General features: G+C 44.1%; 1 protein-coding gene and 1 pseudogene across 3 annotated transcripts in view; one reads left to right on the top strand and one right to left on the bottom strand.

Annotated features, from left to right (window-relative positions):
* The window catches only part of LOC147427381 (uncharacterized), a 156,917-nt pseudogene that overhangs the window by 72,899 nt on the left and 58,502 nt on the right, over positions 1 to 25,516 (top strand).
* LOC147427386 (Ribosomal protein L10 family protein) overlaps positions 3,809 to 25,516 on the bottom strand; it is a 51,155-nt gene continuing 29,447 nt past the window's right edge. Inside the window, exons 2-9 of one of the 3 annotated variants that reach the window (XR_015186048.1) lie at positions 6,918 to 7,083; positions 6,750 to 6,840; positions 6,573 to 6,631; positions 6,443 to 6,503; positions 6,282 to 6,372; positions 4,875 to 4,951; positions 4,365 to 4,777; positions 3,809 to 4,210 (exon numbers count right to left, since the gene is read on the bottom strand). Coding sequence is in view for 1 of the 3 variants with exons in the window: in XM_086497398.1 (XP_086353524.1) it covers positions 4,658 to 4,777; positions 4,875 to 4,951; positions 6,282 to 6,372; positions 6,443 to 6,503; positions 6,573 to 6,631; positions 6,750 to 6,840; positions 6,918 to 7,083 (665 nt within the window). In the remaining 2 variants the exon portion in view is untranslated. The other 2 variants (XR_015186049.1, XM_086497398.1) reach the window with 2 other exon arrangements.

Raw genomic sequence — 25,516 nt, forward strand, 5'->3', positions numbered from 1 at the left:
TAGCTAATCTAATACCTACACAAGAGGCTCTTGTTGTTAAAAAATAGGGCATAGCTAAGTAGATAAGTAGATATTAGAGTAGTTTACTTAATGGAGAGAGAATTTTTCACATACGAGAGGTTACAGAGTAGAGAGAGAGAGAGAGAGAGAGAGAGAGAGAGAGAGAGAGAGAGAGAGAGAGAGAGAGAGAGAGAGAGCACACATGATATACGTGGTTCACCCAATGTGGGTTACGTCCATGGGAAAGCAACCACTCAATGACTTTAGTACTTCAAACTAGAAATAGGTTACAGAGGGATTATACCCTTAATGGAGCTCTCGCCTTGCTTCACTCTCACCACCTCACATACACCTTGTTGCCTCAACTTCAGAATGCATTTTGTGTGTACAAAAGGCCTCCTTTTATAGGCCAAAAGGGATGCCCTCTCTCATGAGAGGCAGCCGAGTGTAGCCATCCTTGTGTAGACAAATCCAAGTTGAACTCTCCCATGCGCCCATTTGTGGTCGTCCTTAAGAAGACAAGCCCGAAAATCGACCACCAGCCATTAAATTCGGCCATTGGCCACCGGTCGTTGACTTCCGACCACCAGCCACTAACTACTGGCCACCGACCAACCGACCTACCATTTTTCGACCACTTGCCGACTGCCGTCCTGCCATAATATTCCTACGAGAAGGAACATTTCGACGGGGGCTTTACAAATTTGTGTTTTTAAGACTAAAAATTATAAGGAGTGAATCAAGCTTCATACTTAACACTTGCCTCGACAAACGCACATGAACCCACACAATTGTACATACATATGAAAAGCCCTCAAGCAGAGCATCACATTTCTATATTCAAAGAGGGAGAGAGGTGCACGAGAGCAGAATCATCATGCTACATAAGACATGGAAGAAGACAAGCTTTCCATTAAAGTTGTAAGACCTCCACCCACTACTCACACACAGTGTACTTCACAATGAAGAAGAAAAGCAGCCCCCTCTCTCAAAATGGACGTCCCTAGCTGAGTTGTCAAGCAGAATGGCTCTGGAGCCGCTAAGTGTCCACTTTGCCTCTTTTGAGTTAATTTCCTAGTACCCACCAACTTATAAAGTGTAGCACGGGGCCTAAATGACTTTGAATTGAGACTAGACACCCTTTTACTGCTTGGATTTCAGTGCCAATTGGTCCGACCACCAACTTGTGGCAATCTAACCTTCACTGTTACGGGTGAAACTCTCAACCGTTGATCGTTTTACACTTACCATACAATGTCCGACCATTTGTGACTTCAAAACGAGGGTCCCAACAATTAAATAAAAATCAATGGAAAGAAACCACCAACTAAGGTTAGTGGTTGCCACAGCCTCATGACATACCCCTCTTGAAATCACAGACGTCCTCGATTGCATGTCATATATACATACCAGTGTTAGAAAAAAACCAGGGTCTAGTGTATTTTAACCGGCTGAAATTATAAAATCCCCGTTAGATTTTGAGCTTGCCTTTAAGAAAACCGGCAAATTTACACAAGCTTTAGTGTAATTACCGGCAAAAGCTTCAAATCTTGACCTAAAAACCGGGAGAATTTCAAGTTTCCCCTTATTTTGTTTGGTTAGGAAAAATGTATTTTTCTAGCCCTTATACATACCATAGATGATTTAGTGTGATAGCACCCTTTTATCATCACATGTATCTGTAGGATAGGTCATGGAACATAGACACAAATGACTTAATGAAATCTTCATACTTTTGTCATTTTATCTACAATAAAAGTGAGCATAATACCTTTAACATTTGTAGAGCATTATATACTTCTATTGCATTGAATCTGTATGTACATTTGATGTACTAGCTCCATCATTACCCCTCGTTCGAACATGTTGAGTTGGGACGTATATAGGTTGTAACCCAAAGGCCTCAAGGTAAAGCTGCAGTACATTCGATGACTACAATTCACACTCTTCCATCCACTTTGCATCCATAGGAAGATAATTCCTGAACTTCAATAAATACCGTTGTGCAACTTCTCCCTTAACTTATGTGTCAAAATCTGCTCAGGTACCAAGATCTCATCAAGTTTCTCAGCTTTTGGTTGATCCTCATCCGGCACATCTCCAACAAAGGGTCTTAGAAGACTCACGTGAAACCCATTATGAATCTTCCAAGTGTGAGACAATTTCAACCTATAAGCAACATCGTTGACCTTGTCAAGTACTTTAAAAGGCCCATAGTAACACATGCTAAGCTTGTAAAATAACATTTCCTTGCCTTTCATCTTCTTTAACCTTGCCTTTCAAAATGTAAGAGTACCCAAATCACAAAGTGAAAACAACCATTCATATTGGTGACAATCAACAACCTTTTTTTATTTTGCCTAAGTCTTCTCCAAGGCAATCTTGGTTTTCTTATACATTTCATCCACGGTCTCAATCTACTTCAAAAATCTTGTTCTTTGTGTGCCAAAGAGGAAGAATCTCTTTGCCACCCTCAACAATCTCAAAATATGTCTTGCCTATTGACAAATGCACCATATTGTTATACGCATACTCAAGCTCAGGTTGATACTATTACCACTTGCCCTTATTATCTGACACACAACATTTCAACAAATGTAAGACAATAGGATTAGCCTCTTCTGACTATCAATCTATATGAAATAAGGAGAAAACATGAGCTTGGTATTCATGTTTTCAAACAAGCCTCTCCAAAATAAGTTGGCCATCCGAGAATCACAATCACTAACAATAAATTGTGGCATACCATGATACTTAAACACATTGTACACAAACAACCGTGCCATCTCTTCAGATTTTATCTCCTTCCAAACAAGAATAAAACGGTATGCTTGTTGAACTTGCAAATAATTGTTCATATACCATCATTCCTCATCAACATTCTTGGAAGATCAAAAATAAAATCCATAGCAACACTTTCCCATAGTTTATCTAGAATAAATAGTGACTATAATAATCTTGGTGCCTCTTGTCTATCAAACTTGACCTTGTGGAAAATCGCACGTGCTCGCACAAACGCATCCACATCTCACCTCACAACATGCCATAAAAGATTAATCTCAACATTACCAATATGAAGCTCATTCATATTCTCAAAAATCTTGTGCTCCAACTCACAACATGCCATAAAAGATTAATCTCAACATTACCAATATGAAGCTCATTCATATTCTCAAAAATCTTGTGCTCCAACTCACCAATGCATAGCCCAAATAGAGTTGATAAAGGCAGACACACTTAGTTAACATGTCTTTGTTGGGAAACATTTTGTAATGCTCTCTCCCAAACATATTTATCTCACTCATATATACATAAGATTGTATACATATATTCACTTCGTACTTAAAGTAGTTCCATCTCTCTCCAAAAGACTCTTTTAAGAAACCATATCAGAACTTCTTGAAGACCACAAAGCATCAATAAAAGACTATCCAGCAGCATTTTCGGTTCTTTTTGGAAAAAGAGAAAAATTAAGTATAAATTGTGACAAAACTTCTCCAGATAAACATGCAAACAACACACATACTTGTTCCATAAAGTCTCTGACTATTACCAAAAAACGATATGCAATGCATCTACTTCATGGAGAGTCATTAGACACACAATGAATGCCACCTTCCTCAAATGAAGGTTTACAACATATATAGGTTTTGCACATTACACATGTATACATTCCAACCAAATCACTCAAGTTTGTCTTTTAAGCGGAGGTTGTACTTACCCATACATACTTGAGCATACCCCTTATCTACAATCTACGATTCCACATTATAACAACCCAGCTTTTATTCCCTTTAAAATGGAGACATTGGAACACAACAATAGTCCTATTACTTATGCATATATAACCCCTTGCGAGATTGAGAGTCTAACCATCATACCCTACTTAAAAGATAGTAACATCTCAGAGTGCTTTCCTCAAATTTACATCTTGACATTGAATATTCCTCTCAACATTTCTTGGACAGCTTTGCCACTCCTGCACTTTTTCTATAGGATGGAAACAGTATTTGTAATTCCACTTGAAAAGTGTGTGAAAAAGCTTAGTTTCCTTCGAATTTTCTCCAAGTGAAGAAACAAACACCACATGCTCCTCCTTAAGACAATCGCTTCCGACTGAGCTACGGGCAATGGATAGAGTTGTGTAGCTCAAGATAAACATGTACCAAAGGTCTACTTTTCATTGAGGCTATAGCCAATGGACGTGGTCCTGTACATAAGAAACATGTACGAAAGCTCTACACATCAACTCCCTATAGAATGGGAGGCATGCGAAAATGTCAAACTACACAAAACAAAACATTGATCGAATTGATCCAAGATATCAAAAAGGGGCTTTCAATGCGAATTACAACAGAGCTTACCTCCCATTCCTTTCCAAGCGAGGTGTTGGGGGACTCTGGAAGAGTCCAATTTGCTGCTTGCAAATAAAACCTTTGGGTATCAAACCTTACTTGCGTGCTAAAAACATCTTCGAGCCAGCTTTCCTCAAATTTTAAACCCAAATCACTCCTTACATACCCAGTTTCCAAGCCACATTGCCCCCCATAAGGGCGCCCCGGCCCACGGGGAGGGGGGGGGGGGGGGGGGGGGGGGGATCATAATTTGCTCTCAACATAGCACCAAAACACCAGCATTAATAATGTTACAAGTATGCCTATGAGCCGCCTTTGGCATCAAGGAACTCTGATGTGTCTCTAAAAACATGAAACTCATTTGGGCTCCACCTACAAATAAGATGCAACCGAAAAGTAGCCATTTGTATTCCAAGAAGCCTCTGTCTCAGCGAAAAAGAAAAAGGTCTAAGAATTATGAAACATCAAGGTAAATGATCTTTATAAAGAGACAGTCGATGAATTGGTCTAGTTACATACCAAAATCCGGGCCGCTTCTGGAGAGAGGTGCTCACCAGCCTGACAGACTGTGTAATCTGCAATCAGCTCTACTACACCTGCAGACAAATCACCATCAGCTTACATCATATACGTGCTTTTTTGCAAGTGGTTGAAGCTAGCTGCTCAGTTCTATGAAACACATCTGTCAGAAAGTGCAGTACATAATGAACGAGGGAGCAACGGATGGGATAAAATGCGCCAAGGATTAGTTAGCTGTGAATGTGACCTCAATCACACAAGGACTATAATCTAACTTCCTTGAGGAAAAGAGAGAGGAAAGAATGAAACAAATCCTAGTAATTTTAGCTGTAAAGATCGCTACACTGGCGATATTCTATAAGGAATCCTAGACGCTTAAGACAGCATTGTTCCTCGATGGCATGCACAGCCAAAGCCCACTTTCACATAGGCTAGTGGCATGACTCAATGATTGAATGCAAGAAAACCTCTGCAACTGACCACCTAAGAAATTCAGCTACGTTGGATTGAGTACAGGAGAACATAGTGTTGCCTCTATTAGGAAATCGGCAATTGCAAGCTACACTCGCCAGGTGGTGAGTCTCATCTAATGACTGCTGAAATCGTTTTCCACGCATACATCCATTGCCTCTTTACATCACGGAGTGATAGGAGTCCAGAAATCTTTGGACTGGCTACAGATCTAAGCAGGTACTCACATTTGAATTTGGTCTTAATAGAAGATACAACCCATCATAACAGTAAAACATCACATCAGATAAAAGGTCATCAACTTGAACTAGCCCATTTTCTCTTGCAAAATGAGAGATCGACAATTCTCCAATTTTCGCTTTGCAATCAGTACCTAGGTTTAGTGTAATCCCACCTACAAATTTTGAGAACATTTTACAAGTTTTTTTTTTTTTTTTGCGGGGGGCCGGGGGGGGGGGGGGGGGGGGGGTGGTTTGGAATCAAGCACTGTTTGCAATCATGCTCAAAGACATCATGTTTTTCTAGAAGAGAAAAAGTAGAACCGCCCCCACCATCGAAAAGGTAATGAGGAAGACTACGCGCACAGCAAATGAAAATGCTTTCTGTAACAGCCACAAACTCACCCAACACAATAAGGTAAGTTCTCTAATGTCAAATAGTGGCCACTTGCACAGCCATGCATCACAAAATAATGTGTTCCATACATATCACAAAGGTAAGTTTCTCATGTCAAATAGTGGACACTTCCACAGCAATGTGTAACAAAATAAGGTGTGCCATACATTTCACAACAGCATAGGTCTTCTTGCTTCCTGTATGAGCCACCAAATTCAACCAACACTAGAAGGAAGTATTTTTCTATCGGACACCTCACAATACCGACCTAAAATATATCCCAAAGAAAAGTAGCTGATCACCAGCAAAGGCAGCAATTACCTCTGTTGAGCCTGACTGGAAGTCCCTGCTTCCTCAAAAAAGGTTCCATGTCATGACTAAACTGTTCCAAAGGCCCCTCTGTCAATTCAACCTGTTGAAACAAAATCTTAACTTCCTGATAATGTTTGCACTCAATAATATGATTTGAGAAAGTCAAATACCGTCTCTGTAGCAAGACTTCCAGTCTTCCCAAAATCATGCTCTTCAAACTCCTCAAAGATTCTATACAAAGAGATAAATGAGTATAGAGTTCCCCCTTGAGGTCTAGCAAGTATCCAAAAGATAACCAACCTTTCAACCTCTTCTTTAGGCAAATTTGTCAAAAAAAGACCACACTCTCCATGTAGCATCTGCACACACAACTTCATTGTTAACGAGTAGCACAACAGTCAAAATTTAGGTTCTACAGATCAAAAGAAGACACAAGTCCAGACACAACGGACCTAAAGTTTGAAAGGGAAGAAATACCTCACTGGCTTTATGGAGGTCATCCTTAACTTCCTCTGCTGTTGTCCTTCCAAGAGCTAATTGCAAGACTTTGTTGGAGCCGAGAAAAAATCTGGACAAAGCGCATTGAAAATGGCAAATGTTCATATTAAGTAAAACATAATGAAAACCTTGACACCAGGTAAATACCTGCTGCTACTTTTAAGGCTGTCACGGAACTCTTTGAACTTTGTATTCCGCATATTCTCAAATGCGAAGATGTACAATGACGAGTACTCTTCAAGACATTCCCTTACAGTCTTCACTAATGATTCCTTGCTCTCCCTCCCTTTCTTTTTGGTTTTAGACAATGTCACTAATCAAACAGTTTAGAACAATTTTAGACGGCTACCAACATAATAACTGCCCATAGAGTACTTGAAAACGCACTGAACAAGCTTAATAGATGCAAACAATCCTGCAATTTTGTAAGCTTATCAGAAATAAACATCAGACAGAGTGCCAATTCCAGATTATTTGTATGCGCACAAGCTGCGCATTGCTTTACTAGTAAGCTGTAAACATTTAGAACACAGAGGACCCACCAGCAAAATCACACAAAATGTCTTGAAGCCAATAGGCAAATGATTGTAGATTTGTTTCTTTCTGTCACAAAAACTGCGGTACAGAACTAGCTCCGCTGCCAAGTTTTCGCTCATTTTAGATTGCGAGAGGGATGATCGACGACTGATGTCTCTTCTAATAGGCTGCCTAAGCCCCCTTCGCTGTCTGAATTGGAGCAATAAAGGGGCTGCAGTCTGCCCCCTTCTGCAAGAAGAGAGAGAGAGAGAGAGAGAGAGAGAGAGAGTATAAGAAAGATTATATTCACGTTTGTTCTTGAGGTGGAGTGGGCTTTCAGGGGTCTGGTCATCGCATGACTACTACCTTCAATCTCAGGTCAAAATAACTCAAAGTTTGCGTATTTGCCATTTGCTTCATTAAGGATTAGGTCCCACAGACGCCAAGTCCACAAACGGAACCACCTTGGTCAGCTGTTCCTCAAGTATGTGTGTTTCTAGCATGAGTCTTTTTGTTGATCTGGCTTAAGGCCTGTATTTCCTGGGAGTCATCCTATTCTGCTGTCTTTCTGTAGGCCTCAAGCCTAGCCTTTTCTTGAAGGACTAAAAGCACCTCTTTCACAAAATATTCTGAGTTGAATGAGTATAGCTGTATCGTCCTTCCTTCAGAACTTGTGTTTCTTGGCATGAATCCTTCTCTTGCTTTGTGCTTTGTCTCAATTTCTAGGGAGCTTTGCCTGAAGTTTCATTATCTTCCCGTCCTTCTTGATTAAGTCTTGCTTAATGAATGTGTAAGGTGCAGAGGATGTGAATGTTGGGACTTTGCTCAAGATGAGTGCTCCGAACTGTGCTCAAGGGTTCCTTTTACTTACGGAAGGGAGAGCCTTCCGTTCCTTTAGTGAGAGAGTGCAATGGACACAAACAAAGTGATGAGCACTGTGGATGAAGGTGCTGAGACTGAGAGATAGAGAGAGAAGAATACGACACCAGAATGTTGTCAAACGCTCCTCCAAAGGCCCCACTCTCTATGGTGAGAGCGGTCTACTATTGATTGCACAAATCTCTACAATGCTTGGACTTGCCGACGATGAGGACGACGACGAGACGGGCTGAAAACTGAAATCGCTAAGGGCTGAAATCTGCAAATGTGTATCTGTTGAATTCTGACTCTATGTCGGTGAGGACGGCGATGGAAAACGCAGATGCCAAAATCTGCATTTTCCGGGCTGAATCTGCAAACTACGCGGGATCTGACCGTGTGGCGAGGATCTGCTGCGAGAAGGTGAGATTTGCGAGGTTCGGGGATTCTTCTGTTGTGTTAACTGCTGAAAACTGAAAACGCTGGTGCAAATCTGAGCCTTGTCGCGAAGAATCTGCAAAACGCTAGTAGGTTGTGCTGATCCAAAAACGCTGGGCTGAATTGGAGTCTTGTTGCAAAAACGCTAGTGTTTCTATTGGTCCTGTTGTTGCCGGCTGCTCTGCAATGCAAAAACGCCAAGGCTGAGTTCTTGATGGAAAAACGCTAGGTCTGTTGTGTTGCAAATCGCTAGGGTTTGCTTTTGTTTTGGGGGGGGGGGGGGGGGGGGATCTTCTTGAGAAGGTGACTGTTGAACCTTGGTTCCTGCTGCCTCTTCTGCCAGAAAGTGCTAGCGCTAGGTTTCTTTATATACTTACTCTGCTAATTTGCCCTACCCAATTCCCAACAAAAGTCACTTAAAAATAATAAGTGAAAAATATCAAAACTAGGGAAAATAGGTCTATGCGCTGTAAAAATACTCCCGATGGGTTCTGATGATCATGCTGCATGCAACCAGAGGATATGCATCTACTCTAAGTCTTTGGACATGCACGGTCTGCGAATAGACTCACAAAAGTGCCAGATCACTTCCTAAGCTAGACTGACTGAACTGAACTGAACCCTTGTCATGAAGTAGCTTGTCCACGTACACATAGGGTTAGATGTGCACGTGACATCCCCTCCTTTTCAAAGTGAGGTACTCAACCATTGCAATTTCTTGTGTGTGTGTGTGTGTTGTGTGTGGGGGGGTGGGGGGGGGGGGGGGGGGGTCCTGCTTTATTTCCTTTTATGTCACTTGGGGCCCCATCGGACGGGGTCCCCATAAGTTGTTAGGACTTCTTCTTTTGTTACTTCTTCTTCTTAGGGTTTAGGCCCCTCGGCCGGCATCTGCAAGTTGACTCCATTCTTCAGGGCTTTGACACATCAGCAGTTTGTTACAGATAGGCTCGAATACTTGGAAGAAACCGCTCTAAAATCAACCCGTACAACTCCAAATCACCACCAAATCTAAGACACAAATGGCAACCAGCCAACTATCCCTCCTCCAAACCACTTCTTCACCTCCCAATCGAGCTCTATACTCGATCAAAATGACCACTCCGAACCTGAACTTTACTACACCGATGTGCAACCCTCCAAACTTGCAAATCTAGCACAAGATCCTCAAAAGCTCGCACTAAATATGATAACACCTAAATTTGAATATGAAAAGAGAGCAAGCTATCTCCCCTTTCAAACTCTAAAAAGCACTGGAACACATCGCAAAAAACACTCCAAGGTTGAGTCTTGGAACACATCGCAAAAAACACTCCGAGGTTGAGTCTAACACTGAAGCTCCAATACCATGACCCAAAACGCTAGCTAACTTTGGAGATACACAAAACTAATGATAAATGAGGTGCCGACTCCCCTTTGTCTATAGGAACCGAATTGGGGTGCTCCACCTCCCCTTAAAACCCCATGACCAAAATGTGATGGAATTGGCCTATTAACTTGAGAGTAGCGGAAATTAGAGAGTACTTTTGTGAAATTTTTTGTGAGCATAGCGGGTGAGCATAATTGAAGATAGCAACATAAACATAGCAATTAGTTAACTTGGCGAGAACAATACTTTTGCAAGAGAGAGAATTTAGAGAACATGACAACAGTTGAGGACCGGATTTATGTGGAGCCGGTCCCCCCTCCAATAGGCATTTGTATTACGATTTCTCCCATCAAGAGAGACTTGTTACAATACAATCTTTGTGTTCCTTGAGACCTAGGTGATGCAATGAAGATGGAAAGCTTCATGCATCACAAGCATAACATAAAGTTTGTGGAAAGCTTTAACTATCCCAAGTGTCAGTCCCAAGACCTCAAACACCTTCGAAGGTGGAGAGAGCTAGTAAGGAATGAGGGTAGGGAAGAGGAGGAAGAAACATTTCATAGGAGAAAGAATTAGTTCCTCACTTATCATCACTCTTCTTGCTAGCATACATAATAGCATAGTAATGAAGATGGAGAAGATGGCAAGCTTAAGCATTGAAGCATGGCTCTTGGTTGGATTTGCATTCCATAGCCAAGAGTGTTGGTGTAGGCTCTCAACCTCTCTACTTGCTTGGAGAAGGAGAGGGAGCTCTTGCACTTTGCACTTCACACAATGAGAGTGTGTGTGACTGTGTGTGGGATAGTATATGTCACAAACTGCTGATGTGTCAAAGCCCTAAAGAATGGAGCCAACTTGTAGATGCCGGCCGAGAGGCCTAAACCCTAAGAAGAACAAGTAGCAGAAGAAGAAGAAGTCCTACCAACTTATGAAGACCCTGTCCGAAGGGGCCCCAAGTGACATAAGGATTAAAATAAAGCAAGACCCGCAGATGGGGACGTGGCAGTTTCGAAAATTGCACTGACATGATGACGTGGCAAGCTGTACGGATTTCCGCATTTTATGCTAATAGCTGTACAGAAATTCCGTGATTTACACTGGCACCTTTTTGGCATTGCTTTTGCACCAATTTCTTTTGAGTTAAAAGGCTTTTCATAAAAAACTGCTTTTCATGCCAAGGGCCTTTAAATATGAGGCTAGGGCTCATTCTCTGGCATGCTTCCTGGAGAAGATGCAGAGTCTAGAGTACCGGCTTGTACTGTGTTGATGCAATATAAAGAAATACCGAAAGGGGCGCCAAGGTTTGGGGCCAATACTCTCTGGGGTGGACTTCGGCCACTCCGTGTCGCGAGTCGTCTCTCTCTCTCACTTCAGTTGTTATTGAAGTGCTAAAACTCTGTTCTTTTCTATTGGCACGTGGTGCCATCTTGTGACAGTGGTATCAGAGCATCAGGCGTGTGCTTTACCGGTCCTACAAAAGAGCAGACAGAGCTATTGGAATTTTATTTGAGGTATCTTCGCCCTCCAACCCGGACTTATTAGCCACCCCCACCCTTACTTCATCGCGCATCGGGCTCGCTCCCGTCTTCATCGCTATGTCCTACAGGGCATAAGCCATAAAGAACCCGAGACTTGGAATTCATGGATTCAGCAAAATATTTGCAGTTTCTGTTCAACGAGCTTCACAATATTCTTTCGCGGCATCCTCAGCAAAATCTTCCGATGCTACAAAGTACTCAACAATTTCTGAGCTACATGTTACCCCCTTTGATTCCCTAGGTGGTACCTCCTCCTCCGGCACCAGAAAGTACGAGAGCTTCCAACCGGCAACCTTCTCAGTCGTCTGTTCCGATCGGGGGAGTCTTCAAGAATATGGTGTAGCCATCTGACCCTAACCCAGTGCAACCGCCTTTGCCACCGCCATTACCTCCACCTCCACCACCGCCGCCACCAGGCTACAATGGTTGGAGCCCATATGGATACCCTTATTATCCATACCCGGGATATGCACCTAACCAACCCAAAGATTTCAAAGATGGTGGCACGACGATCAAATTTTTCACTTTTTCCGGGGTGAAAGATCGCAAGAAAGCATTGCAGTTCCTACAGCAATTCGACAACATCTATGCTTTGGGGAACTATACAAAAGAATCCAAAATTTCTCAAGCAACGGGTGTCAGGTTGTAATCGGCCTATTCAATCCAAGAAGGGCGGTAGACTTTACTTTAAACCTTGATTTAGCTTTCACCCATTATTAGTCGTCTATTATACCTGCGCTATAGTGACACAAGAGAGGGGAATGGGATACAGATGCTAGAATGCACCTGTATGAGAAGACCGACACCAGATTGGCCCCTAACTTAGGCGCCCCTTTCGGTATTTCTTTATTGTTTAAAAGTGGGAATAAACGTTGTGGTTCTTTCCAAGCTGCCCCGCACAACCTTGGCTGAATTTTGACTGTTCTGGCCTGATTTCGGCAACATAACTGTACTAGAACCCTTCACGGTCAGTATTCCCACGCATTAAATGACTTTCCCGACGCATACGGGCACTTTGCAAAACCTGGCGAGAATCTGCAGCACGCTGAATTCTCTGTTTTCAGCCCTGAAAATGCGCCAGATCACCTGTACAGCGGTCCCCTTGCGTCCCCGAACCTCCGGGGGGTATTAGGGTCCGTTTAGGGCCAAAACCCTAAACCTGCAAAAATACACAGCAGGCTGTAATTTACTGTTTCGAGCTCCGTTTCGCGTGCCGGTCGCATCCGTAGCAAGTCCTCGAGCTCCCGCACCTGTAGGACTACTTGCCCTTTGAATCGGACGAGATTTCGAGCGTGAAACCTCTCCGAATCACCTGTACCTGCGGGGGATTAGCCGCTAGCTAATCCAGTACCTGTGCAAGAGGCTCTTGCCTCGGCAATCGCGCATGAACCCACACAACTGTACATTGGTCAAATGAAAAGCCCACTAGTGGGGCATAACATACTGCCAAAGGGGAGAGAGAGGGCAGTGCGTAGCATGTAGGGCATCACTCCTGGCACCGCACTGTACATAGGAGGGAAAGCAAGCACTCCATAGCTCTTAACCTGTGACAAATTCTGAAAATCAGCCTCCTCTCTCATTTTAGGCGCCCCCTCTCAAGCCAGGAGTAGCAGAATGCTCACAGAGTGCCACATGGCACATTTTCCGACTTTGGGCATTCCCGGCTAAAAATATCTCAACTGGTGCATCAGTTGACTTTGCAGCAGAGCAAGAAAATGTTCCCCTTGTCATTCCGGAGGTAATGACGCCAACACATTTTCAGGTCCCAAAATAGCAGTTCCCTAAATTTTAGGAGATGCTGCCATTGTATCTTTCTAGGTCATCCGACCCTCTTTGTACACTGCAGCCACATCCAGAACTGAAATGTAGCCTCTGTAGCAAAGGATTCCACTTTGGCTAGTCAATGACCCCACTTTGGCTAACCATAGTCCTTGTCCAACCTTAGTGCTCTCTTGCCTTCAGACCTGGACTCCCTCTGAACAGTTCCGCACTAGCTATGCAATGCAGGGCAGTTAGATTTCCCGAGGGGTGTTTCCAAAAAGTGAAAGTAAATAGATAATAAGAAAGAAATCAACAAAAAGGATAGATAGTAGTCACACGCTGGTGACACACCCCCCTCTTGAAATCTCAAACGTCCTCGTTTGCATCTATGTCGTACATGCTCACAGTCAACACTGATGTATTCAACACCTGTCGACACATGTACGACACATACATGCTCATTGTCAACCCTGGTGTATTCAACACCTCGTCGACTCATGTATTGCCTACGTGTGAACCCTGTCCCAATGACATAGTGGTAGCTTCGCACTGTGCCATTGCTTTGAGTCACTAACTTTCCAATGACAAAATGGTAGCTGCACATTTTGCCACTGTCTTATAGTACACGTTGGATCCCGTAACACTTTCAAGCATACCCAAACCGACAGTCTAAGAATGCAGTTACACATGTACTCTTTAATAGAAGCAATTACTGTATCCTTGACAAACTGACAAGAAATACTCACTTCTATAGCACTAACCAAACTTTTGGACATTCCATAAGAGCAATTGCCAAACTGACAATCTGTACAACTCTAACATTCATGTAACAAGTATTCCATTTGAGCTCACTTTAAATACCATGTACATCATTTGTTTCAGAAGCCATTGTCACACTGACAATCCATGTAGCTCTGAAACTCAAGGGGTCAAAGTAGGTTGCAAATCGAAGGCTTCAAGGTAAAGTGATAACACAGTTGGTGACTCTGCAAGTTCACCTTCTTCCATCCACTTAGCATCCATTGGTGGATAGTTTCTGAACTTTACCAAATAACGCCTAGCAACCTTGCCTTTCACTTTCCTTTCCTTGTGTGCCAAAATCTGTTCAGGGACCAAGATCTTGTCAAGTTCCTCGACTTCCGGCTGATCTTCAGTTGGCATATCTTCTGGCACATCACCCACATAGGGTCTGAGAAGACTCACATGAAACGCATTGTAAATCTTCCAACTGTCAGGCAATTTCAGCCTATATGCAACATCATTGATTATGTCGCATACTTGAAAAGGCCCATAGTAACGCATACTGAGCTTTGGAAACAGTCTTTCCTTGCCCTTCATCTTCTTTAACCTTGCCTTTTCAAAGCGTAAAAGCACCCAATCACCAAGTGAATATACCCCTTCACGACGGTGACGATCAGCTGCTTTCTTTTGCTTTGCATGAGTCTTTTCTAAGGCTACTTTGACCTTCTTGTACATTTCATCCATGTCCTGAACATACTTATCTGTTTCAAATATCTTGTCCTTTGTATGCAGTATGGGAGGAACTTTCTTGCCACCTTCAACTATCTCAAAAGGTGCCTTGCCAGTTGATGAATGCACTGTATTATTGTATGCATACTCCACCAATGGCAAATACTGCTCCCACTTTCCTTTATGCTCTGACACATAACACTTCAGCAGATCTAGGACAGTAGAATTTGCCTCTTCTGACTGCCCATCTGTTTGAGGATGAAATGACGAAGAGAATTTGAGTGTTGTGCCCATATTCTCAAACAAGCCTCTCCAGAACAAACTTGTCATGCGTGGATCACGGTCGCTAACAATCGATTGTGGCATGCCATGATACTTGAAAATATTGCTCATAAACAAGCGTGCCATCTGATCTGCCTTTATCTTCTTCCTGACAGGAATAAAATGAGCCTGTTTGCTGAATCTGCAAATAATGGTCCAAATACCATCGTTTCCTGTCTGCGTTCTCGGAAGATCAAAGATAAAATCCATAGCAATACTTTCCCATGGTTTATCTGGAATAGGTAGTGGTTGCAATAACCCTGGTGCCTTTTGCCTATCAAACTTGACCTTCTGACAAATTAGGCATTCTCGCACAAAGGCATCCACATCTCTTCTCAATGTAGGCCAGTAGAAGAATGTCTCAACCGCTTTAACTGTAGCATCAATACCACGATGCCCTGCATACGGTGGGACATGACTCTCTTCCATAACTTTGCGTCGCAATGGCTTTTTGAGACACAATCTGCCATGCATCATCATGAACCCATCTTTGAGAAGATAGTGTTCATGACGTTGTCCATCCATTAGCTGCTCGAAGACCCTTGCAAAATCTTCATCATTTGCATACTGTTCTTTCATATCATCAAGTTCATGATGATAAGGAATTGACACAGCTGAAATTTGTGGCTTCCTTGACAAGGCATCAGCCACAACGTTCTTCTTGCCTTCCACATGCACAATCTGAAAATGGAACATTGACAAGATATTTGCCCATCGCATATGCTTCTCAGATAACTTTGTTTGTGTCAAGAAGTATCGCAAGGTCTGATGATCCGTTTGGACAACAAAGTCTGCACCTAGCAGGTAGTGTTTCCAACTTAAGAGCGCATGAATCACAGCCAGTAACTCTTTCTCATAGACCCGCATGGTCATCTCTGGCCCTTGCAAAATTCTGCTCTCATAGGCTACTACCCTGCCATCTTGCATTAGCACTGCACCAATGCTACTACCGCAGGCATCACACTGGACCACAAATGACTTCCTAAGATCTGACAGCACAATGACTGGATCTGAAATCATCTTTTCCTTTAAGAGATTAAAAGCTGAAATCTCTTTCTGTGTCCATCTGAAGGTGACTGCCTTCTTTTGAAGAGCATGTAAAGGTGAAGCAAGCTTATTTGGTGGGCTACTGTCTGGCACCAAATCTATCGCATGGTCCTCCGGTCTCTCTGGCGGTAATTGAGACGGTAATGAATCGGAAAAACAGTCACTATACTGTTGTAAAAACATTGACCTTTCTTTATCTAGCACAGATAAATTTGATTCATCACAATCTCACACTTCACATGCAAAAACCAAGTACGCAGAAAGATGCTTTTTCATTACAGAAGTAATAGCAGAAGCTGATACAAAGGGAATAGACTCCCCTTTAAGCTTTACATCCAGAATGTGAGTCTTTCCCCTGCTCTGTACAGTGATCTTTTTATTGTAGGCATCCATGATTTCCTGTACACGAAACAACCAAGGAATACCTAACAACACATCACATCCGTCCAGTGGCATGATGTAAAATTCTTCAGCATCTACATAGGACTGGATATGTAGACGCAACTTTCCAATGATGGGTGTCACAACCTCTGTATGGCCAGGACATGCCAAACCTGCCTCTGCTGTATACCCCATCTCTTCAGGTCTGATTCCCAACTTTGAAGCCAATTCTGGGGAAATGAAGTTGGCTTTCGCACCTGGATCAAAGAAGATAAGCATTGTTTGATCCCTGACCTTTCCCCATGCTCTGCAAAGCTCACTTGCATCTGAATTTGGCTTGTCGCCCACCATATCTGGCACTAGACCAGCCATGGGCTTCTTTCCTTTCCTGTCCTCCTTGTCTTCAGAATCAGCTGGCCTTTTCTTTGTAGGACAATTGTGAGCAATGTGGCCAGGCTGCTCACAAATAAAGCATTTGTTCTCTGTCCTCAGGACCTTCTTTTGCTCTTCTGACTTGCGAGGAAAACGTCTTTTCCATTTCTTCACTGGTCCCTTTTCTGGTTCAGCCAAAGCTTTGCCTTTCCCTGCGTTGGTTGGCTCCTGAGTCACTTTAGGAACCTCCTTGGAAACATACTTCTTCGCTGAATTTTTCTTGGCTGATCCTTCCTTGACGCCAGTATTGAATTCACAATCTTCTCCCTTGAGCAAACCATTGCCAGTGTTTGCTACCTCGATGAGCTGCGTCAAAGTAGTGACTTTTGTCTTCGTACAGTACTTTCTCAATCCTTTGGGTAGGCCACAACAGTATTTTTCAATCTGTTCTGTCAATGGCACAAACCTATAGGAAGTTACTGGAAGTAGAGCTTTCCAAAACTTCCGATTGTAATCATCCAGATTCTTGCAAGTAGCAGCATTAAGCTGGTGCCATTCTGTCATGACATCTGCTTCAAAGTCATCAGATAACCATGCTGCTGCAAAAATCTGCTTGAAGTAAATCCATGTGGACGGAGCTTGCCCTTGAAGCAATAAAGTTGTCCACCATTGTCCCGCATTCCCTGTCAAGAAAGTGGCTGCCTTGCGGACCTTTGAAGCCTCTGTAAAGTTTCCCCCTGCATAGGCCTTGTCAAATTGCTGGAGGAATGAGAGAGCCTTCTTCCTGTCATCAAACCCTGTAAAGGTCGTGAATGACACACCTTTGCCACCTTCTTTGTACGGAGTTGGCCTCTCCAGCGGCGTCAAATTGTCATATGGAAGTGACTGAAACATGGGAACACTGTTAGGGTTCATTTGTGTTCCCTGACCGCAATTAAGTTGACCTGGAAACGCCATACCAGCCATACCAAAAATTTGTAATTCCAGCCATACCAAAATTTGCTTGTGGCATCCCAAATTGGCCCTGAGTGCTTTGAAACCATAGTAGCATGCTCGTGACACCATACATGGGGTTAGGCATCATCGTTTGAGCACCCCCAAACACTGTTCCTGACGTGTAAAACTGATTTCCAGGTGCATGACAAGCCATGCTCTGGAATACCGATCCACCTCCACAATAGCCAGGGTGTACTGAAGGTGGTGGGAAGACCTGTTGCATAGCCTGTAGGTTTCTTCCTTGTCCATTAGAACCAGCTATAGGCTGCTGAAAGGTGGCGGGCTGAACTGGTACAGCTTGAAAGACTGGCATCTCAGCCACTTGTTCTTGCACCTTAAGGCACAGGTTGTGGAGACTGCATGTTCTCCGTCAAGTGTACAGGTGTTTCCATTGATTGTGCAGTATGAATCACCTGTGCTTGAGCCTTAACAGGCTTCTGAATACAATCCAGTGAGCCAACATGCTGAGACGGAACAGGAGGTTGCAGAAAGGCTAAAAACCTCGGGTTCTGCATTACTTGTGTGAACATAGCCACAGCAATAGCTAACTTGGTCCAGAATATATCATCATCCGTCTGTGGTGGTCTCGAGGACTCACCCACTTCATGTGTCTGTTGACCCTGTGAAGAGGAAACCTCTTCAGTCACATCATCTGGTCTGTCAGCCATAATTGCTATTTCCTGTGTCTGGTCTATGATCCCCTGTGTCTTCAAGCCCAATCTGACCAAGGCTCACTTCTATGGGAAAAAGTGATTTAATCCCGTCGATGGAACCATGTAACCGGCCTGTTCAATCCAAAAAGGGCGGTAGACTTTACTTTAAACCTTGATTTAGCTTTCACCCATTATTAGTCGTCTATTATACCTGCGCTATAGTGACACAAGAGAGGGGAATGGGATACAGATGCTAGAATGCACCTGTATGAGAAGACCGACACCAGATTGGCCCCTAACTTAGGCGCCCCTTTCAATATTTCTTTATTGTTTAAAAGAGGGAATAAACGTTGTGGTTCTTTCCAAGCTGCCCCGCACAACCTTGGCTGAATTTTGACTGTTCTGGCCTGATTTCGGCAACATAACTGTACTAGAACCCTTCACGGTCAGTATTCCCACGCATTAAATGACTTTCCCGATGCATACGGGCACTTTGCAAAACCTGGCGAGAATCTGCAGCACGCTGAATTCTCTGTTTTCAGCCCTGAAAATGCGCCAGATCACCTGTACAGCGGTCCCCTTGCGTCCCCGAACCTCCGGGGGGTATTAGGGTCCGTTTAGGGCCAAAACCCTAAACCTGCAAAAATACACAGCAGGCTGTAATTTACTGTTTCGAGCTCCGTTTCGCGTGCCGGTCGCATCCGTGGCAAGTCCTCGAGCTCCCGCACCTGTAGGGCTACTTGCCCTTTGAATCGGACGAGATTTCGAGCGTGAAACCTCTCCGAATCACCTGTACCTACGGGGGATTAGCCGCTAGCTAATCCAGTACCTGTGCAAGAGGCTCTTGCCTCGGCAATCGCGCATGAACCCACACAACTGTACATTGGTCAAATGAAAAGCCCACTAGTGGGGCATAACATACTGCCAAAGGGGAGAGAGAGGGCAGTGCGTAACGTGTAGGGCATCACTCCTGGCACCGCACTGTACATAGGAGGGAAAGCAAGCACTCCATAGCTCTTAACCTGTGACAAATTCTGAAAATCAGCCTCCTCTCTCATTTTAGGCGCCCCCTCTCAAGCCAGGAGTAGCAGAATGCTCACAGAGTGCCACATGGCACATTTTCCGACTTTGGGCATTCCCGGCTAAAAATATCTCAACTGGTGCATCAGTTGACTTTGCAGCAGAGCAAGAAAATGTTCCCCTTGTCATTCCGGAGGTAATGACGCCAACACATTTTTAGGTCCCAAAATAGCAGTTCCCTAAATTTTAGGAGATGCTGCCATTGTATCTTTCTAGGTCATCCGACCCTCTTTGTACACTGCAACCACATCCAGAACTGAAATGTAGCCTCTGTAGCAAAGGATTCCACTTTGGCTAGTCAATGACCCCACTTTGGCTAACCATAGTCCTTGTCCAACCTTAGTGCTCTCTTGCCTTCACGCCTGGACTCCCTCTGAATAGTTCCGCACTAGCTATGCAATGCAGGGCAGTTAGATTTCCCGAGGGGTGTTTCCAAAAAGTGAAAGTAAATAGATAATAAGAAAGAAATCAACAAAAAGGATAGATAGTAGTCACACGCTGGTGACACAGGTGCAGCGGAAGAGAATAAGGATTTTGCTCGGATCTAGTACTCCGCAAACAAACACAAGGGACACTTTACATCACTTGAAAGAACTGAACTGAACTGAACGAAAGAGAGATGACGAGAGAGAGAAAAGAGACGACACAAGGATGTCGGATCCCAACCCTCAAGGGCCCCCTTACTTTGTTGCCAAAGCAAGTACTTTCTTTATTCTTGCACAAATGCTACTACAATGACTGGATGTTGAGATGCTGATGCTAAGGGTACAGATGTTGTGGTACTGGGTACTGAGGTACTGAAGGGATACTAAGGTTCTATGTCGAAGACGATGATGCCAACGACGGGTACTGCGGGTTCTATGTCGAAGACGGCGAGGTCACGACGAGATCTATGTCGAAGATGATGAAGTCGACGACGAGGTACTAAGGGTCTTTGTCGATGAGGGTGAAGTCGACGACGGTAGTGTGTCCAAGACGGTAAAGTCGACGACGGTTCTGTGTCGAAGATGGGGATGTCGACGACAGGGTCTATGTCGAAGACGATGATGTCGACGATGGGTACTGCTGGTCTATGTCGACAACAATGATGTCGACGACGACGACGACGATGGTGGCTCTGACGATGGTGTCATTGTCAAGTCCGGGACTGCGATGACGATGACATTGACGAAGGTGTCGTCGTCAAGATAGGAATCTGCGATGACGATGACAAAGGTGTTGTCGTCAAGATAGGGACTGCCATGACAATGACGATGTCGATGACAATGATGGTGTCAACGATGACGGTGTCAAGGCTGAAAACTGAAAACGCTAGGTTGTCTGTTGAAAACTGAAAACGCCAGGCTGATATGGGCCTTCTTCTTCTTGAGAAAACGCTAGGGCTCCTGCTAAGGTGCTGCTTGACTGTTGGGTGCTTGCCTCCTTATGTCCCTGCTTCTTCTGCTTCTACTGAGTACCCAATGGGTTTCTTTTATAGATCTTTAGCAATTTGCCCGACCTACTTTCCAACAAACTTACAAAAAGAATTCCAAAAGTCACTTTTAATAAAATGACTTATAAGAGGTGGTTCGCGCGTTAAAATGCCTGCATGATGAAATGAATGTTCTTGTGCAAGAGAGGGTATGCAAGTGTGACTGGCCTGGACATGCATGTCCTACTAGAGGCTCACAAAGGTGCCACGCTCACGCCTAAGCTAAGACTCATGCTAGACTATGGCAGAAGCATGTCCACGTGGCGCAAGTGAAGTGCGCACGTGACATCCCCCCCTATTAGAAGTGAGGCACAGCTGCCGAATTTCTTTCTATACTTCTGATGCTGACTGATGAATGCTTCTGATGTCGTGGATGCACAAACCAATGCAGATTCCTCCGAAACCACGGTCTGATGGTACTAAGGGTGCTCTGGGTGTCGTGGGTACTGTTGGCGATGCAAACAACGTGTAAGGGTCACTATCCAGCCTTACTACGATTGCCGAATATCAACTTGGGCTCTATACCAGATAGTGTTGACTCTGCCTGCTATAGCAAGAGTTGTTCCCCGAACTCTGATTGTGGTGAAAACATTACCGATGCTGATGGACTATGGTGTGGTTCCGGAGTCCTTTCTAAAGGTTCAATGGCGAGGGAAATGGATGCCCGCTACATGCGAATGCAAATGCAAAAGAGGTTAGGGATCTTGTCTCCGACTCCTTGCATATCCGCATATAAAGCTAGGAGATCTTGGTACTCAAGATCTAGGTTCTCGTGTATCCGAGGTCGATGGAATCTGGTAAGTCCATGGTCGGGACTCAAAGATTCTTCAAGGGAAAAAATTTGGGAGAGGTTCCTTGGGTTCTTGGGCTCGATGGTTCTTCTTGGGTTCCTTGGGGTTCTTGGTTCTTGAGGTTGTTCTTTAGGTTCTTGATGGTTCTTCCCTTGAGTTCACGAAGCCAAAGCACGCACAAAGCTATGATACCAATGCCAGGTGCAACGGAAGAGAATAAGGATTTTGCTCGGATCTAGTACTCCGCAAACAAACACAAGGGACACTTTACTTCACTTGAAAGAACTGAACTAAACTGAACGAAAGAGAGATGACGAGAGAGAGAAAAGAGACGACACAAGGATGTCGGGTCCCAACCCTCAAGGGCCCCCTTGCTCTGTTGCCAAAGCAAGTACTTTCTTTATTCTTACACAAATACTACTACAATGACTGGATGCTAAGATGCTGATGCTAAGGGCTACAGATGCTGTGGTACTGGGTACTGAGGTACTGAAGGGATACTGAGGTTCTATGTCAATGTCACAAAGTGATGACGTGGCTACGGTAGCAGAAACCCTAAAATTCCTGCAAACCCTGCAATCTGCCAAAAACCCTAATTTTCAGCAAACCCTAATTTCTGGAAACCTAACCCTAACTGCTGGCTGAAACCCTAAAAACTGCCACGTGGGCCAGCGTACGGATTTTCGGATTTGGCAGGCTGCTTTTTCCTCTTCCAAGCGACGCTATCTGCTTTTTATGGCTACGCATGGGAAAGAGAGAGAGAGAGAGAGAGAGAGAGAGAGAGAGAGAGAGAAGAGAGAGAGAGCATCATTGCTTTTTTTGGATTAAAAGCTCAAGAGAGAGCTTGTGTGAGAGAGAGAGAAAACTCTGCTTTTGCTTTCAAGCTTTTGGGGCTTTGCTTTTGGCATCCCTTGTAACCTTTAAATTAGTGGTGAGGGCAGGGCCTCACTTCTCAGAGCATCTGGACGCAGAGTTTGAGAGTGAATCCCGACCCACTCTCTTGTACTTTTAACTGATTAACACAAAAAGAAATACAGAAAGGGGCGCCAGTCTTTGGGGCCAATATCTCTAGGCACGGAACTCCACCGGGCCAGTGCAAATCTATTGTGATCTGTGAATTGTTTGAAGTGGTTATTTGGTGCTGTCGCGATTGATTCTTGACTTGAAGTGTCCAAGTCTGTTATAGTGGTATCAGAGCACGGCCAATTTCTCTTCTACGGGAAATCTGATCCCCAATTTTTTTTCGGCAGTACCTATGGCTTCACACAAGGATCAGTCGACTCCCTCTGCATCTGGAGATGCGGGCAGGGATCACAACGAAGATTCTGACAGAGAGTATGGCCCGCCTCGGCCTACTCAGGCGGAGCAAAGAGAGATGAAGCGTCATCAATTAATCGGCGATGCAACAAAGATGATGCTCAGTTTTGCGAAGGATCCCAAATTGGTAAAATATATGAGCGAGACTTCTTTTCAGGAAGTGCATGCGCAGTGGCAGAAAACCACTACACCACCTTTGAAACCCGCTCTCAAGAAACCTTCTGATCATAAACAGTACTCAGAGAACGAATTACAAGAGGTGGTTGATGCACGGATTGCTCAGCTTTTTGACGCGCAAAAGAAAGCCAAAAAGCATGGCAAAAAGCAGAAGAAAAGCACTGACTTCCCGGGATATTTGGGTCGTCAATTGACATTTGACAAGGCAAAGAAACAGAAGAAGCGTGTTCGATTTGAAGGAGTACCCAGTTCTTCTTCTTCTTCTTCTTCTTTTGACAGTTCTTCTAGCTCTTCAGATTCGAGCGAAGAAGACAGAAAAGGTAAAAAACGAAGCAAGAAACAAAGCTTCGGAAAGGGCAAGAAAAAGGCAAAGAAGACTAAATCTCGCCCAGAGACTGACAGTTCTACTAAGGACCCATCTACAGACAGCTCAGATTCTGATGATGGAAACTTCTATGCGAACAAGAAGAATTTTTACAAAGCCAACCAGTATGACTTTCTCGAAGATAAAAGCAAGAAAGTCCGAGAGTTTAAGGAAGGTGGCCACTCGATCAAGTTTGATACTTTTTCAAGATATTTAGATGCTTCTAAGGCTATCTTCTATACAGTAGTTTGACATCGCCTTCGCGGAAGGACGCTATTCAGAGCACTCCAAGATTCGGAGAGCTACCTCTTACTGTAAGGGGAATGCTCGTACTTGGTGGTCCACGCTTCTTTTAAACAAGACTGCGCCAGTTAAATGGCTAAAATTTAAGAAGCTTTTTATTTCTTCTTGGTTGACGCAAGAATATGAACGAGATGTATGAGCTGCTTGGAACCATCTTCGGATAACCAAGAAAGATAAAATCAATGCTTACTGTGAAAGATTCTGGAGCTCTTTTCTATCCGCCTCTTCATTCAAGAAGATCTCGTTCAGAGAACAGGTTAAGCGGTTCACCTTGGGTCTACCTACAGAGATCCGAGATCACTGCTTGGAACAGAAGTCAGCTTCTATTCAGAAGTTGATGAGTCATGCGAAGCGGGGCTTTGCCATTCACTCTGGCAGTCTGACCTACCCCATTGATGAGGCCATGATACAACGAGCCTAACAGACTTCTGGGAATGAAAGTAGAAAGAAAAAGAGCAACCCAGAGAAAAAGGATGCACGACCCAAGCTTACTCCTGAGGAGAGAGCTCGCTTCATCAGAGAGGGGAAGTGCTTTGGATGCGGGGAACAGGGACATATCTCCGCGAAGTGCCCTAAAAAGGCACAGAAAGAACAGAATGATAAAGACGACGACAGGCCTGAGAGTTCGAGAGCAGTTGAGAACGTGGCAGAAAAGGCAGATAGAAAAGCAGAACTAGTACCACATGGCGTGGGACCTGCACCGAATCTAATGAATGAAAGTGCAAACTTTGCCGCTTTTGGGGCAAAGTGAAGGATCAGGAAGCTCTTTTGAAGGAGCCAAGGCCAACTTCTTTTCACTTGAAATTGGCGGCTCAATTTGGAATTACGCCCGACACACTGACGCCGCAGGCGGAGGTAGTTCGACTGGCACCGGAATGGGATGTTGCCATTACACCGAGCATTGGCAAACTTCGTTTGCAATGACACGGGTGGAGCATTGGCAAACTTCGTTTGCAATGACAGGGGTGTTCAGGGCACGCGAGTGACGTTCTACTCAGGATCCCTTGGTACCACAAGAACTACGCCGTGGTTGACTACCGGGCCGAGAAATCGACTTTGATAAATGAAGGGCTCAGAGATTGTACTTGATGAACTTCAGTTTCTTTACTCATTCTTTTGGGAGAGAACTGAACGATTGGATAAAGGTTGAATATGTTTTGACCTGAACAATAGAACGCCAAGATTTTTCTCCACACTCATGCCAATTGCTTTTTAGAGGGCCTGAAGATCAGACCATTGACCTGATACCTGGAAGCATGTCACCGAACCGGCCACCTTACCGTGTGAGCTGAGTACAGAATGAAAAGATTATGAACCCAATGAAAGACCTCTTGGAAAAGGGTCTTGTCCAGCCTAGTACTTCACCGTATTGCTCTCCACTGTTGTTGGATTTGAAGAAAGACGGATCTTGGAGGATGTGCATCGATTATAGAGCTCTCAACAAAATCACCATCAAGAACAGATTTTTGATTCCTAGGATCGATGATATACTCGACAGGTTACAGGGATCCTCGTGCTTTAGCAGG

Source organism: Adiantum capillus-veneris, chromosome 23, assembly GCF_014529385.1.
Source record: "Adiantum capillus-veneris isolate H3 chromosome 23, ASM1452938v2, whole genome shotgun sequence".
Classification (NCBI taxonomy): Eukaryota; Viridiplantae; Streptophyta; class Polypodiopsida; order Polypodiales; family Pteridaceae; genus Adiantum; species Adiantum capillus-veneris.